Source organism: Peromyscus maniculatus, chromosome 3, assembly GCF_049852395.1.
Source record: "Peromyscus maniculatus bairdii isolate BWxNUB_F1_BW_parent chromosome 3, HU_Pman_BW_mat_3.1, whole genome shotgun sequence".
Taxonomy (NCBI): domain Eukaryota; kingdom Metazoa; phylum Chordata; class Mammalia; order Rodentia; family Cricetidae; genus Peromyscus; species Peromyscus maniculatus.
In genome coordinates, this window is record NC_134854.1 from 23,646,288 (window position 1) to 23,661,194 (window position 14,907).

The 14,907-nt window shown below is 42.9% G+C and overlaps 1 protein-coding gene across 1 annotated transcript; it reads right to left on the reverse strand.

The window, feature by feature from the left end:
* Positions 1 to 3,885: 3,885 nt before the first annotated feature.
* On the reverse strand, positions 3,886 to 14,784 carry Gatad1 (GATA zinc finger domain containing 1). Its single transcript, XM_006991226.4, has 5 exons — positions 14,184 to 14,784; positions 13,550 to 13,675; positions 11,344 to 11,403; positions 7,084 to 7,267; positions 3,886 to 4,199 (listed from the first exon to the last, which is right to left on the reverse strand). The coding sequence occupies exons 1-5, from the start codon at positions 14,421 to 14,423 to the stop codon at positions 4,009 to 4,011; spliced, it is 801 nt and encodes a 266-aa protein (XP_006991288.2). The 5' UTR covers positions 14,424 to 14,784; the 3' UTR covers positions 3,886 to 4,008.
* Positions 14,785 to 14,907: the final 123 nt, after the last annotated feature.

Below are 14,907 nucleotides of genomic sequence, written 5' to 3' on the forward strand. Positions count from 1 at the left end.
AAGCATGTGCCACCATGCCCAGCTTTGGTACAGGGTTAGAGGATCAAACTCAGGTCCTTGTTTGCATTACAAGGACTTTACCAAATGAGTTACCATCTCCACCCTGATTCAGACTGCTTGATGGAGAACTTATATAAATTTGGAAAAGTCACAAAAATTCAGTCAACAACTAGGATAGGCTGGGATAATTTTCTCAAATATTCATGTTAATATTTGTGTAAGAAAACTATTTAAGGTTCATCTTTTAAAATAAGTTAATCTACTACTAACTTTAGAAACATAACAATGTGAAATGTTGATTCATTTGACTATTCACAGTAGAAAAAGAAGTTAAGCCTGTTGCACAGCCTAGCATCAACTAAGATATCTACTGTTATTTTATTTGACAGGACCAAATTTATACTAAACAACTCCATTACTGAGGAACTAATTTGGATATCACAGAAACCCCAGGTGAATAAGTAAAACATACATCCTCTGCACACAGAGAAACACTCCTCCAGGGTAGGAATGGGCCACAGAAATCCATAGTGAAATGCAAACACAGAAATCCACAGTGAAATACAACCACAGAAATCCAGAATGAAATGTAACCACAGAAGTCCAGAGTGAAATGCAATCACAGAAATCCAGAATGAAATGCAACCACAGAAATCCAGAGTGAAATGCAACCACAGAAGTCCAGAGTGAAATGCAACCACAGAAGTCCAGAGTGAAATACAATCACAGAAGTCCAGAGTGAAATATAATCACAGAAGTCCAGAGTGAAATGCAATCACAGAAGTCCAGAGTGAAATGCAATCACAGAAATCCAGAGTGAAATGTAATCACAGAAGTCCAAAGTGAAATGTAATCACAGAAGTCCAGAGTGAAATGTAATCACAGAAATCCAGAGTGAAATGTAATCACAGAAGTCCAGAGTGAAATGTAATCACAGAAGTCCAGAGTGAAATGTAATCACAGAAATCCAGAGTGATATGTAATCACAGAAATCCAGAGTGAAATGCAACCACAGAAATCCAGAGTGAAATGTAATCACAGAAATCCAGAGTGAAATGCAACCACAGAAATCCAGAGTGAAATGTAATCACAGAAATCCAGAGTGAAATGCAACCACAGAAATCCAGAGTGAAATGTAATCACAGAAATCCAGAGTGATATGTAATCACAGAAATCCAGAGTGAAATGTAATCACAGAAATCCAGAGTGATATGTAATCACAGAAATCCAGAGTAAAATGCAATCACAAAAAGGGTAGACTGATTTCTAGAGGCCTCAGGGGTCTGGAAAGGTTTCACGAGGAGACAGAATTTAAGGACTTTGGGGCGCGGATGTAACTCAATAGCAGAGCACCTGCCTAGACTGTATGAAGCCCCAAGTTTGATCTGCTGAACCACAACAATTCAAAGAGCCTTGTGAAAGCCTTCAGTGGAGTGGAGCTAAGCAGTGTGAGCAGGCACAGCACCGGGAAAATGAGGACATACATCAGACAGCTCAATGGTAACTGGGAGGAAGGGGAAGCAGGCTGGGAAGATAAAAGATCAGTACCAAGCAATGGGAGCCACTGGAGTCAGCAAACAGGAAAATGAAAGTCAGTCTATTATAAAAGATACAAGTATCCACCACTTTACAAAGAAATGGTCAGAATAAGAAATGGTCTTGGATATCATTTATTTTCTTAGAGTCCCTGTGTAGTACTGCCTAGGTCTGGAACTTGCTATGTAGACCAGGTTGGCCTTGAACTGACAGAGATCCTCTTGCCTCTGCCACTTAAATGCTGAGATTAAAGGCATATACCTGCTCAGTTTAATAATTTGAATTTTTTGTTTTGTTTTGAGATAGGGTTTCTCTGTCCTGGAACTCAAGCTGTAGACCAGACTGGCCTTGATATCAGAGATTCGCCTCCCTATCTCTGCCTCCCTAGTGCTGGGGTTAAAGTTGTGTGCCATCACTGCCCAGCCTAATAATTTGTATTTTTAAATGCCTTCACTTAAATGTCAAATATTCATTTTATCAATAAGTCAATCTTTGATTTTCCTAAATTCTGTTATTTATGGATGATGAATCTTACCTATTTTGAATTTGGAGTACCACAAGAATGATGTTTCTATTTAATACCATTTTGGGGGGAGGCATCCTATTTTCTATTTAAATAGCTCAAATGAAATTAATAAACAAATCCAATATAAATGCATTGTAAAAAATATATTTTAATCCCAAAGTGGAATATTAGCATTTAGAAAGTCATTTCCAACAATATTTACAATGAACTTTATTGTAGCTTCTTAAGCAGGAAGATGCTGATTCCCAATTTTGGGACTATAAAAAAGAGTAAAAGAGTTCTGATGAAAATCATTAAGATCAAGTAAAATTCTCATCAATTCCTGTGGTTAAAAACTTCTGTCTAGCCGGGTGGTGGTGGCGCACACCTTTAATCCCAGCACTCGGGAGGCAGAGGCAGGCGGATCTCTGTGAGTTCGAGGCCAGCCTGGACTACCAAGTGAGTCCCAGGAAAGGCGCAAAGCTACACAGAGAAACCCTGTCTCGAAAAACCAAAAAAAAAAAAACAAAAAAAAAAAAAACTTCTGTCTGAATAGATCAGGACAGAGGCAGCAAGTGGGTGCCTGCCCACTCCTCCCTCATTATGTGACCAAACTGCTCTTGAAACTACAACAGGGTTCCCTGGGCAAAGCACACCACGAGTTTCATTTTAACTTTGAGTCTTTTGACTCTCAAAACTCATGACCTATCAGTCACTTCCAAAACAGCCAGTCACTATCCTACTAACAGCCAGGAAATTGTTACAGAGGCTGCTGCCTGAGTGGAAAGAGGGGATGTCTAGACTGTAGATCAAAGGCTGAAGAACTGCCTCACAGGGGCAGCAGATGCTAACAGCAAAAGGCAGTTCGACTGAGAGCAGCTGAACGCCTACAGCATGAGATGGAAGTTTGAAAGAGACAGGGCTAATAACATCACCTACCAATTGCTTCCTGTAGGACTAAGGCAGCCAAGGTCTGCTTCTAAGGAAGGAAAAAAGATTGTGTGGCTTAGTGAAACCTACTGGTCACATTTTGATTTCGTCCTTGATCAGAAATCTACATTATAAGCCAGGTGCAGTGGTGCACACCATTGGTCCCAGCACTCGGGAGGCAGTAGCAGGTGATGTCTGAGTTCGAGACCAGCCTGGTCTATAGTGAGTTCCAGGATACACAGGCTACACAGAGAAACCCTGTCTTGAAGGGGGGAAAAAAATCAAAAACCTAAAACTCAATGTGTTGTACTTATATAAAAATACAACTCGTTTTGAGTTGCTAGAAATAAATTATGAAGAAAAATAAACACTACATGTTTCTAATGGTTTCCCTGGAATCTGCCACTTTTGCCTGGGAAAATATACATGGAATTTAATATTAAACTTCAAATTTATTCTTTTCTCACCCTGTGATTTTTTTTAAGCAAAGAGCACTAAACAAGCTAGGGGTGGTGGGATAAAAACTTTCTCAAGTCAAGCTGGGCAGTGGTGGCGCACGCCTTTAATCCCAGCACTCGGGAGGCAGAGGCAGGCAGATCTCTGTGAGTTCGAGGCCAGCCTGGTCTCCAAAGCGGAAAGGCGCAAAGCTACACAGAGAAACCCTGTCTCGAAAAACTAAAAAAAAAAAAAAAAAAAAAAAAAAAAAAAAAACTTTCTCAAGTCATGTATCCACGTGGGAGCTTCATGAAAGAAGTATTAACTAGCTATGGTGTAACACATCTGTAATCCCAGCACTCAAGGAAGAAGCAGGGCATCTCATCTTGAGATCAGGCCAGCCTGGGCTACACAGTGAGATCCTGTCTCAAAAACTTAAAGAAAAAAAATTTTAAGAGAAAACTGTGTGGCATATCTCATTATAGTAAAATAAAAGAAAAATGGAAATCTGGTTTTATTTTGGGGTGTGTGTGTATGTTCTAGGGATTAAAACCAAAGCTTCAAACATGCTAATTAAACATGCCTCAGGTTTGGCTTTGTAACTATAAGTGGTTGGCAACTGTTTCTTTAATAGTTATTGCAGGAGTAGGTCCAACATGAGTCCATATGTAGCCTTTCTCTGGTCTGGTGGGAACTGTAGGAAATGGTGACGACCTTGACTTGAAATACTCAGAAGGTGCGTGGCAAACAAATTCCAGGTATTCCATCTTCCTTGGAAGATCTTCCTCTGGCCCTAAGAGGCAGCCAATGGAAAAGGTAAACAGTTTCAAATTATTTTTATGAAATGTTAGCTTTCTTAGACACCAAAAGGAAGCACTCAGAATGTCCGACCTGACATTAGCTCTTGAAACATCTTCCTCTGAAGTCACATTCTACTATTTATTCTACCTCAACTCATTAAGGCATATAGCATCCTCCCACAACAAAGTGACTCAGCTAAGAAAGGATCCTAATACTGCATATTTACAGTTTATGAAGTGCCTTTACTGTTCTCAGTACTTCATATCTCTCTAAACTTTGACTCCTCATGGAGCACTATTTTTTCCTACTTTACATATAAGTACAACAAGACAGATTAAAGACTGGCCAGGTTCCTCTGTCAGCTGGCTAGGAAAGCCTATAGTCTGTTCCAGAACCAGTGCTCTGACCTTCCCACCATGTGGCATTATGTAGGGCAGGGCAGAACCTCAAACTTGAGAGGAGTCCAGAAGGATTCAGAACATAGTGGCCTCTGCGGGTTCCGTACTTACAGGCACAAGATACGTTTGGTCATACAACAAGCCTGACGTGAGTGAGAATAACAAGGGGGATATTAGTTGTCCTTGGAGTTCTCACTAAAAGAAATGTCTTTCCTTTTGGGGTGCAAATGAATGTGTGCCCGTTACAGAAAGAATGAAAAGTACAGAATAACTATGAACACGCAGATTAGTCATTGTTTTTTGAGTCCGTCACGAATTATTTGTACTCTATCTTTTGAACACCTTGAAATGATAACAGAGTCTAGTGTGCCATTTCAACCATCAACAATGATTTTTAAAAATTTTTTTTTTTAAGAATAGGATGTCATGAATGCTGTGTAGAGGGGCATATCCTGAGAATTTATTGTTTTTAGAAATAATTAGGAAAGTTCTTTTAGAAATTGTTTTTGAATAATTTTATAGGTAACCTATATAACCTATATTGTATAATTGTATAATTCTTTTTATACAATTTAGGCCTGGGTCACACAAACAAATCTTATCCACACCAAATTTTAGGTACACATTGTTCTAGCCCATAGTAACAGATGACAATCAAATACTAACCACATAAAATGCCTATAATGTTCCCTACTTTTTTGTACTTACTGACATTTATGCCTTTTTTATTCTGATTAAACGGTGTTGTTCTCAAGCCTCTAAATCCATATGCTGAAGGTCTACCTTTCTATGTTATGTGCTGGAGATGGGACCATTAGACAAGTAACCAGGGTCAAATAAATCCAAGAGTGGGCCCCCTCAACTCTTGACAAAGAACTACAGGCAACTAAGGAATACTGAGAGTCAGAGAATTGGTCATGGTGTTTCCTCACAGCAACAGAACAGTAACTAAGACACACCCATTGGTTATGTACTACCAAGTGGTCAGCCCTGAAATCACAGGAATAAAGCAACATCAAATGGACTGAGCAGGTTGTATTTATGCAGTTAGGAATATACATTAATATATACAGCAATTAAATAACAATAAAAGAAGTAGAGCCATGAATTTGAGAAAGATTGGGGTGGGGTACATGGGAGAACTAGAGGGAGGAAAGGAGAAAATAATATAATTGTATTTTAATTTTAAAAAAGTGAAGGATTATGGGAGCCAGAGAGGTCAAGGAGACCACAAGAAAACACACAGAATCAACTAACCTGGGCTCATGGGAGCTTACAGAGCGGAACCAACAACCAGGGAGCCTGCATGGGACTGACGTAGGCTCTCTACACATATGCTCCAGTTGTGTAGCTCGCTCTTCTTGTGGGACTCCTTACAATGGGAGCAGGGGCTGTCTCTGACTCTGTTATCTGCTTTTGGGACTCTTTCCTCCTACTGGGTTGCCTCATCCAGCCTTAATAGGAGAGGAGGTGCCTCATCTTACTGCAGCTTGATATGCCACGGCTAGGTGATATGCATGGGAGGCCTGTCCTTTTCTAAAGAGAAAGGAAGAGGAGTGGATGTGGAAAGGGGGGCGTTGAGGGAGGGACTGGGAAGAGAGGAGGGAGGGGAAACTGTGACTGGGCTGGAAAAAATTAATTAATAATTTTAAAAAAGTGGATCTCTATCTGATAAGACAGATGCCCTTCAACCAGGAGCCCTCTACATATATGTGACAGTTATGTAGCTTGGTCTTCTTGCAGGACTCCTAACAGTGGGAGCAGGGGCTGTCTCTGGCTTTTGGGACCCTACTCCTCCTACTGGATTGCCTTGCCCAGCCTTAATGCATGGGGAGGTGCTTAGTCCTACCACAACTTGATATCCCATGCTTTGTTGATATCCATGGGAGGCCTGCCCTTCTCTGAGCATAAATGGAAGGGTAGATTTGGGGAGGGTGGGGACGATAGGAAGGAGGAGGGAGCATGCAAATTAATTCATTAATTAAAACAAAAACAAAACCTAGAGAGGGTGACAGGCAGCGAAAAACTAAGCTTGGCTATGAAGGAGCCATAGCCTGGCAAAGTCTAGGGACAGAATTACACCTTCACGATAGAGGTCATAGAATTCTGTTTTACAATGAAAATAAACAAGTGTGGCAAGATGTTTTATAAAACCAGGATTATATTGAAAAGTAAAATATTCTTTTCTGGTACTGGGTGTGGAGGCTGGTGTCCTTACATGAGGTAATAAAGAGCTTTCAATGTGCATACACAGAAAAATGACCATTGGGGGGGGGTGTCGCACATCAAAAAGGCAGCCACCTGCAAGCCAGGAATCAAGGCCTTACCTCAAAGCCATTTTTGCAGCGCCTTGCTCTGACTTCCACCCTTCAGAACAGCCTGCGGCATTTTGCTATGACAGCTCACAGACTAACATTCCTCTATAAAGCACAGAAGAATTAACTACATTTAAGAGCCGTGCCGTTTAGTCAAGCTTACCTATGATATAGGACGCAGGATCAAACTGGTCTCTGGGGCTGGCAAGGGTAGGAATGAGCCAGGTCAGTGCTGCGCTCTTCTCACAGTACTGGTCCTGAATAAAACCCCTGATCTGAGCATAGTACGGCTTTCCATCTTGCTCATCAATCACGGAAACAACATCACCAATTTGGTAATACACTCCCTGGGGGAAACAGAAGATAATCTTGTATTTAAAACAGTAACAGATCACAGCCACGAACAAAACTTCATGCATCAGCAAGCAAATTTCAAAATAGAAAAAAAAAAGGTCTGAGTACCAATGTTTTACATTATGTTGACATTTGTTTCACTTCTGAATGAAAAATAATACATAGATACACATGACAATTTGCAACCAGGGAAATATTTCTTTATATAAATTCTTTGATTTTTGTATCATGAAAGTACTGTCTCTGCTTTTAAAAGAAAGACTTCACTTTTAAAAATGATTTTGAATTCACAACAAACTCATGGAAGGCAGAGCTAGGGAATTTCCCTTAGTGTCCTTACCGGGCACATAAACAGCATCCTACATTATCTGTGTCCCCATTATCAGAGTGAGACACTTATGGCAACTGATGGACCTACACATCGCATCATGACTCAAACATCATACATTAACCTTAATCTAGGTGCTATTTAATCTCTGGGTCTGGGACATACATAACATGCATCTACTATGATCATATCATTGAATAGTTTTACTGGCCTAAAAATCCTTTATACTATTCATAATTTTTTTAACCCAGTTATTAAGCTGTAGAAAGTTAAATGACTTATTGCTCAAGTCCACACAAGGCAGAAACTGCTAACTATACACCCACACTAAGTAGCTTAGCAGCTTTCCTGCACGACCTTAGAAACCAGCATTTGCTTGGTGAGACTAGACTCTTCACATTGCCCTCCCTGACAACTGTCTCCTCCATGCCCTTTCTGTTTTATATCTCCCCACAATATAATTATGATACATTCACTTCCTGTTCTACTTTCTATCTAACTAATCTGTATAACTCCAGTATTGAATTTTCCCTATGCCTCCACTATCCATCCCAAGTACTCTTCCCTGGATCTTGAGCTGGAAAAATGTCACCTTTGATTATCCGTAATGGTTGATCTTTATGATATGCAGAATAACTTAAGTGGGCATAGTCCTCAACAGGTCATACATTCCTCAACTGTAGGAACAATGTGTGTTTCCCTCGAAACAAGGCTTATGTAGCAGCCAAAGCTGCTAAGATACATGAAGTTTAACCATAAAAAGATTCTGCATGAATACTTCCAGTAATTCAATTGCAACACAGGCATCTGACAGACCAGGGGTTTCTCCTAGTGGATGCTTGATCATGTGTCTGGGGTGACTCACCTCTGGGTCCCAATGAATGTGTACTGTTATTGCAGGCTACAGTCTACTACTTACTGGTCCACAGCTATCATCAGCTGGTCCTGCCCCTACTATTCCAAGGTTCTAAGCTACCTATCAGATAAAGTTTATGTTTGTTATCTGTTATGTTCACACATATAATTTTGCCCCAATTATAAAAGGTTGTATTTGTTTTGTCACAGGCACTCAGATCTGTGATGAGTATGAATCACAAATATGTCACAGTGTGAAAATAAAGATGCAATGCAAAGATAAGGTCTTGGTGAAGTTTCAGTGGCAAGCACCGCCTAGCCCATAGTGTGTGTAGCAGTCCCCCCTTGTGTGCGGGGGACACATGCTGATACCCGAGGAGATACTTGAAGCCTTGGATACTGCTACTTTAGGCATTCCAGACTTTCCTCCTATATGTCCATACTCATGATACAGTCTAATTTATAATTTGGGTAAGAGATTAACAGCAGTAACTAGTACTAACTAGAACTAATAATAACTAGCAATAAAACAGAACAGCTGGAACTGCAGATAAGGGGAGACTACCACACAATACCTGGCAAGCATCACTAAGACACTTTATCTAAGCACTCTCCATTTGCTGGCAGAGAGAAAGGAGGTGAACATGTGAGAACCACTGGACTGGGAATGGCCACGCTAACTTCATGCAGCCCTGACACTGCAGTACTCAGAAAGGTCACTTACTGTTTGCTTCCCACATGCCCACATTCTTGCCTGCCAGTCCTAGCGACGACCCCCATTCATCTCTCTCTCATGAGTTTATTATTTCTAAGTTATGTGTGGGGTGTGTGTGTGTGTGTGTGTGTGTGTGTGTGTGTGTGTGTACATGTGCATGTGAATGGAGGTGCCTGGAGTTGGAATATAGTTGCTGTGGTTGGCTGGACACAGGTGCTGGGAACTGAACTCGGGTCCTCTGAGGGAGCAGTATGTGCTCTTAACCACTGGCCACCTCTTTGGTCCCTCCCTCTCATACGTTGGACAGGGTCCAGCTCAGCTTAGAAGCTCACACTGATGTCTTGAACTTACCACCATGATGCTGGCTCTGCCATGAGAATTGTCCAGAATGCTGGCTATCTGCAACACTACTTAAATATTTTGCTGTATTTTGGTCTTACTATTTAATAAACATAGCAGTAGATAGCAATAAGAAAAGACTGATCCTTACAATAACAAGTCCCACACAGTTTTCCATTAGCACACACAGAAATCATTAGTACACTCAATTTTTATCTTCTAGACATAACCTATACACTGTATGACCCAATGTACACAAATCTGAAGCTGTGATGATGACCATTTGTACCATTCACTGATCTTGTTAAATGTTTAACGTGCATAATCTCAGGAAGTAATTACTACTTACAATCTTTATTGCCAAGGCAATGTAGCCAAGATCTCATTTCTGGTCTTAGGTTCTAGCACCAGACTGCCTTGCCCATGACTTACCAGCTACACTATCTTGGATAAGCTAATTAATCTCCATGAGTCAATGTCCGTATCCATAAAATGAGGAAAACAGTACTCACCCTAGAGGAGACTGAATGAAACAAAACACTTGAAATGCTCAGCTCACTGCCTGATCCATAAGATGCATGCTTGTGTGTGCAAGTATTCAAGCACATGTGCACACATACTCAACACACACCCAACTTTATCTTATGATTAGCAATTAATCTATTATTAATTCTAGAAATAGAGGCGAAATTCTGGCCTATGACATACTTTTTTTTGGACTAAAACACCTGTGCACTAACAAAATAAATACACTCAAAGGTCTAACTATTTGAGTATCATGAGGTATTTGGTCCAGTTGGGTCAGGTATAAAGCACAGACTCACCACTGCCTCCTGCATGACAGTTCAGATCCCCAAACACCAAAGTAATGTAATGACTGCTGCCTATGCCAGGCCTGACAGCCTTCAAGGCATTTTCTATGTCCTAACACCCCTCACTGAAGTCATGAGTATCATCTTTGGCCCAAGAGAAGACCTCATTTTAATCAACAAAGTCTTAGACAGTAAACTAAGAATATCCTTGTTCAGATTTTTGTTTTTTGTGTATGGGCATCCTGACTGCATGTAAGTTTGTATACCATATGTGTGCCTGGTGCCCAGGGAGGCCAGAAGGCAGCTTTGGATCCCCTGGAACAGGAACTACTAACGGTTGTGAGCTGCCATGTAGGTGCTGGGAACTGAACCTGGTCCTCTGGAAGAGCAGCCCAGTGCTCTTAACTGTTCAGCCATCTCTTCAACCCAACCTTTAAAAACTTCTTTTTATTGAAAATAGATCCATCCAATACATCCCAACCAGAGTTTCCCCTCCCTCCACTCCTCCCAGCTCCCCCACGCCTCCTCTCTCCCCCAGATCCACTCCTCCTCCGTTTACCTTCAGAAAAGAGCAGACCTCCAAGAGACAACAACCAAACACCAAGCTAACAGCCCTACACAGACATAGAGGACCTGGTGCCTCTACCTTTCAGGCAGTTCAGAATCACTGACCTGCTCTACCCACTAGATAGTGCGGTCAACGCCATCCATTCATTCATATCCTCCTCACACACTGATGCCTTTGCTTTGGACAGGATGACTCACTCTTACACAGTGCCACACTATACACTAGTGTTTTAGGAACAATTCCTTAGCACCTTCATATCATAGTCTCAAAGGCAACTTCCCTTCCCACCTGAGCTCTGGTTGATGTTTTACAGCAGCCACCTGGAGGGAACTAAGAGGGCACCCCATCTTCTGCACACACAGAGCAGCAGTGACGTGCCAACGGAGCCACTATTTTAGTAGCACGTTGTACAACAGGCCAACTGCTCTTTCAGTAACTCCACAGCAGCTTACCTTGTAGAAGATTGACTCTGCAGTAATTATGGTAGAAACAGATTCAGGAGCTTTGATAGGCTGTAAGAAAACAAAAGGAAAAATATTTGTGTATGTATAGTATGCATGGGTATTTCCCCAACCATACGAGAACTGGGTTATTTGAGAAAAACAAAACATTGTTATTTGGTGACAAAAAATGCAGGAAAAATTTCTGACAGGTGTGATGGTGCATACACGTAATCCCAGCACTTGGAAACCTGAGGCAAGAGGATGGCAAATTTCAAACCAGTCTGGTTATACAGCAAGAGTGTACACACACACACACACACACACACACACACACTCACACACACACACACACACACACACACACACACACACACACACACTCACATGCACAGGATAAAAAAGACTTCTTGAATGTTGATGTGAAGCAGTTGAATATTTTCAACTATACTTGCTACCAACAATTTAAAAGGTGCTGAAAAAGAAGAGGTCAAGTTTCTGACTATGCTGCTAAGAGTTAACACAGAGCTTTTTCAGAGCTCTAGCAGACATTAACATTCCAAATAAAGAAATACACTGGCTCTAAAAGTCTGAGCACAACAGGTTTGAAATTATAAAAAACATACAGATGAATATAAAATGAAATTTTTTATTTATTTATTTTTTTTGGTTTTCTTCGAGACAGGGTTTCTCTGTGTAGTTTTGGTGCCTGTCCTGGATCTCACTCTGTAGGCCAGGCTGGCTTCAAACTCACAGAGATCTGCCTGGCTCTACCTCCCGAGTGCTAGGATTAAAGGCGTGCATCACCATCATCATCACCACCACCACCACCTGGATAAAATGAAATAATGACCTCTCCCATGATTTTGTGCCATTCTTGAAAAATGAAGATGCAGAGAAACTAATAATGAAATAACTTGAGAAACAAGCTGAATACTTACAAAGAAAATATACCTGTTATACAAATATGTTAATGTTTTGACTACTCAAAAAACCTTAGTTTAAGAAAGCTAAATTATAAAAATCTTCTCCTATAAAAACCATTACTCAGACTAAGAGAAGAGTCACTGGTGGGGAGATGGATCAATGTATAAAAGCATTTGCCATGCAAGCCTGACCACCTGATATGGGTACTGGAACCCACGGGGGAAGGAGGGAACCAGCTCCTGAAACTTGCTCTCTGATCTCCACATATGTGTCATGGCATGTATATATGCAAACAATAAAAAATAAGTTAGAAAAGAAAAGAAACAAATCAGGCCTGGAGAGCTGTCTCAGTGGTTAAGAGCACTGGCTGCTCTTGCAGAGGACCTGAGTTCAGTCCCCAGCACCCCCATGGCCGCTCACATCACAACTGTCGGTACTTCCAGAACCAAGGGGTCTGATGCCCTCTGCTAGCCTGAGGGGACTTGGTATACACATGCAGGCAAAACACTCATACACATAGACTGAAAATAAATATTTAAACGAGAGTCTACAATCTGGGCCCCTCTGTTTCATAAAGAAGTATGTCTACCTTAGTAGTGTGTTTACTAGTAAGTGAAGCATTTTTGTTCCAAAAGTAATACCAAACCAAGATTAAAAAAAAAAAAACCTGCATCGTTCACTGTCTCATATGTACAAAAATAAAACATCACAATAAATGTATCTAGCATGAGACTTTAAACAATCTTCACATACATCAGATTTAGAAAAAAATTTGGATTCATATTCACCAAGTTCATCATGAACCAATAGATACATTTTTCTGGGACTACCATAACAGATATGGTATTGATGAATCCTGTATTTGCTTAGCTCTTTAAAAGGCAGAAAAGTTTTCTTAGTTAACTATGCACCAAGAGCCATAAATGAAACCATTAGTGAACTAATTTAATCAATTTTTAAAAAGAACCATAATCTTTCTTTCTTTCTTTGCAGAGAATGTGAGAAATTGAGATAAATTATACAATTTTTCTTAGACTCTTATATTGTATTTGAGATGAAAAAGTACAAGCTGGAAAAAACAGAGAAAGTGCTTTTCTAACGTTATAAATAGCAAGCTTCTTAAACAGAGTTCATCTTTTGGGGAACCTCACCTTCCCTCCAGAACAGGCACACCTTCAAGAGGTATGCATTCAATGATGAATAGAGAAAGCAGCGGCAAGGCACACCACACACCCACACACCCACACACACAAAATGTCCTACAGTAAACACACAGTCACAATCACCTTACGTTTTTTAATTTAAAAATGTGCCTTCTCCCTTTTCCTTTAGTGGAAACTTTCTTTTCAGCAGCTGGAGCAGATTTGTATTTGGTATTTCTGAGCCGAGCAGACCTTCTGTGAATTTCTTGCTTACTCTGTTACATAATTTAGAGAAAAGGAAATTAAAACTGTAGAAAAGCCAATCTAATAATCTCACAAAGACCAGAGGATGCGCTTTGTTAAAAAATACTTGTAAAAAACTGAGGGCTAAGATGGGTCAACCTGGGCAGGGCCTCCCAAGAGGTGGCGCTGCTTACAAGGGGGAAGAGGACAGGGGTGGGTGGAGGCCAAGGCGGGAACTATTCGTTCGAGGCCATCCCACAGGAAAAATTCCTAATTTACTGCACCCCACCCCACTGCACCCCATCCCAAAAGTTTCCCACACATAACCGAATTCCAGTGCTGTCATTTTAAACGGCCTGATAATTTATTAACAACATAATGACAAGGATTTAACAGGCAAGAGGCCCTTGGCCCACGACCCTGTGGCCTATGGCGCTGCTCTGCGGGCACTGTGTGGGGACCACTTCTGCAGCTGGTCATGCACCGTCCGGTCTACCGCACCAGGCTCTGCCCAGCGGGCGCCAGGGGCCGCGAGCTCACCTGCTTGCCACCCCCGCCCCCGTTGCTCTGCGGAGGGCCGGCCGAGGTGCTGGCGAAGGCGGCCGTGCCGAAGGCGCCGGCGACCCCGGCCCCGCCCGCCGCCCCGGCCCCTCCGCCGCCGGCCCCGCCGCCCCGGCCCGTGCAGTGGTGACAGAGGATGTCGCCCTGTGGGCTCTTCTTCCACATGGAGGACGACGTGGTCTTGCACACGCTGCAGGTGGGCTTCAGGCCCAGCGGCATGGTGGCCGGCTCGGGCGGCCCCCGCGGGCGGAGCGACACGGGAATGGCGGTCGTCGGCGCCGGCCGCCCGCGGGTCGGCCCGCCACCCCGGCGACTGGAAGAGCGGGACAGGCAAGGTCTGAGGTGCTGGGCCGCCCGCGCCGCTGCCCAGCGGCCGCCACTGCCCCCGGGGAGCGGGAAGCGGCCTTGGGCAGCCCGGGACCCAGCCCTGGTGCTGGGCCGCCCGCGGGGGACGCAGGCCCGAAACTCCGCCTGACCTCCCGGGAAAGCCAGCTCGGGCTCGAGGGTGGACCCCGGGGTGGCCGGGGCCGCGGGGAGACCGAAGCCCGACCTCCGCCCACCGGGGCTTCCGGCGGGGGGCGGGGCTTCCGGCGGGGGCGGGGCTCCGGGGCGGGGCGGGGCTCCCGGGGCAGGGGCCGGGGCTCCGGGGATGGGCGGGGCTCGCGGGGATGGGCGGGGCTCCGGGGCGGGGCGGGGCTCCGGG

Bases quoted from the DNA above. Each gene is read 5' to 3' on its own strand.
- Gatad1 (XM_006991226.4), bottom strand. From the start codon at position 14,423: ATGCCGCTGGGCCTGAAGCCCACCTGCAGCGTGTGCAAGACCACGTCG. The intron at 13,676-14,183 runs GTGAGCTCGCGG...ATTATGTAACAG, and splicing joins GGGGCGGGGGTGGCAAGCAG to AGTAAGCAAGAAATTCACAG. The intron at 4,200-7,083 runs GTAAGCTTGACT...GCTGCCTCTTAG, and splicing joins TCCTGCGTCCTATATCATAG to GGCCAGAGGAAGATCTTCCA.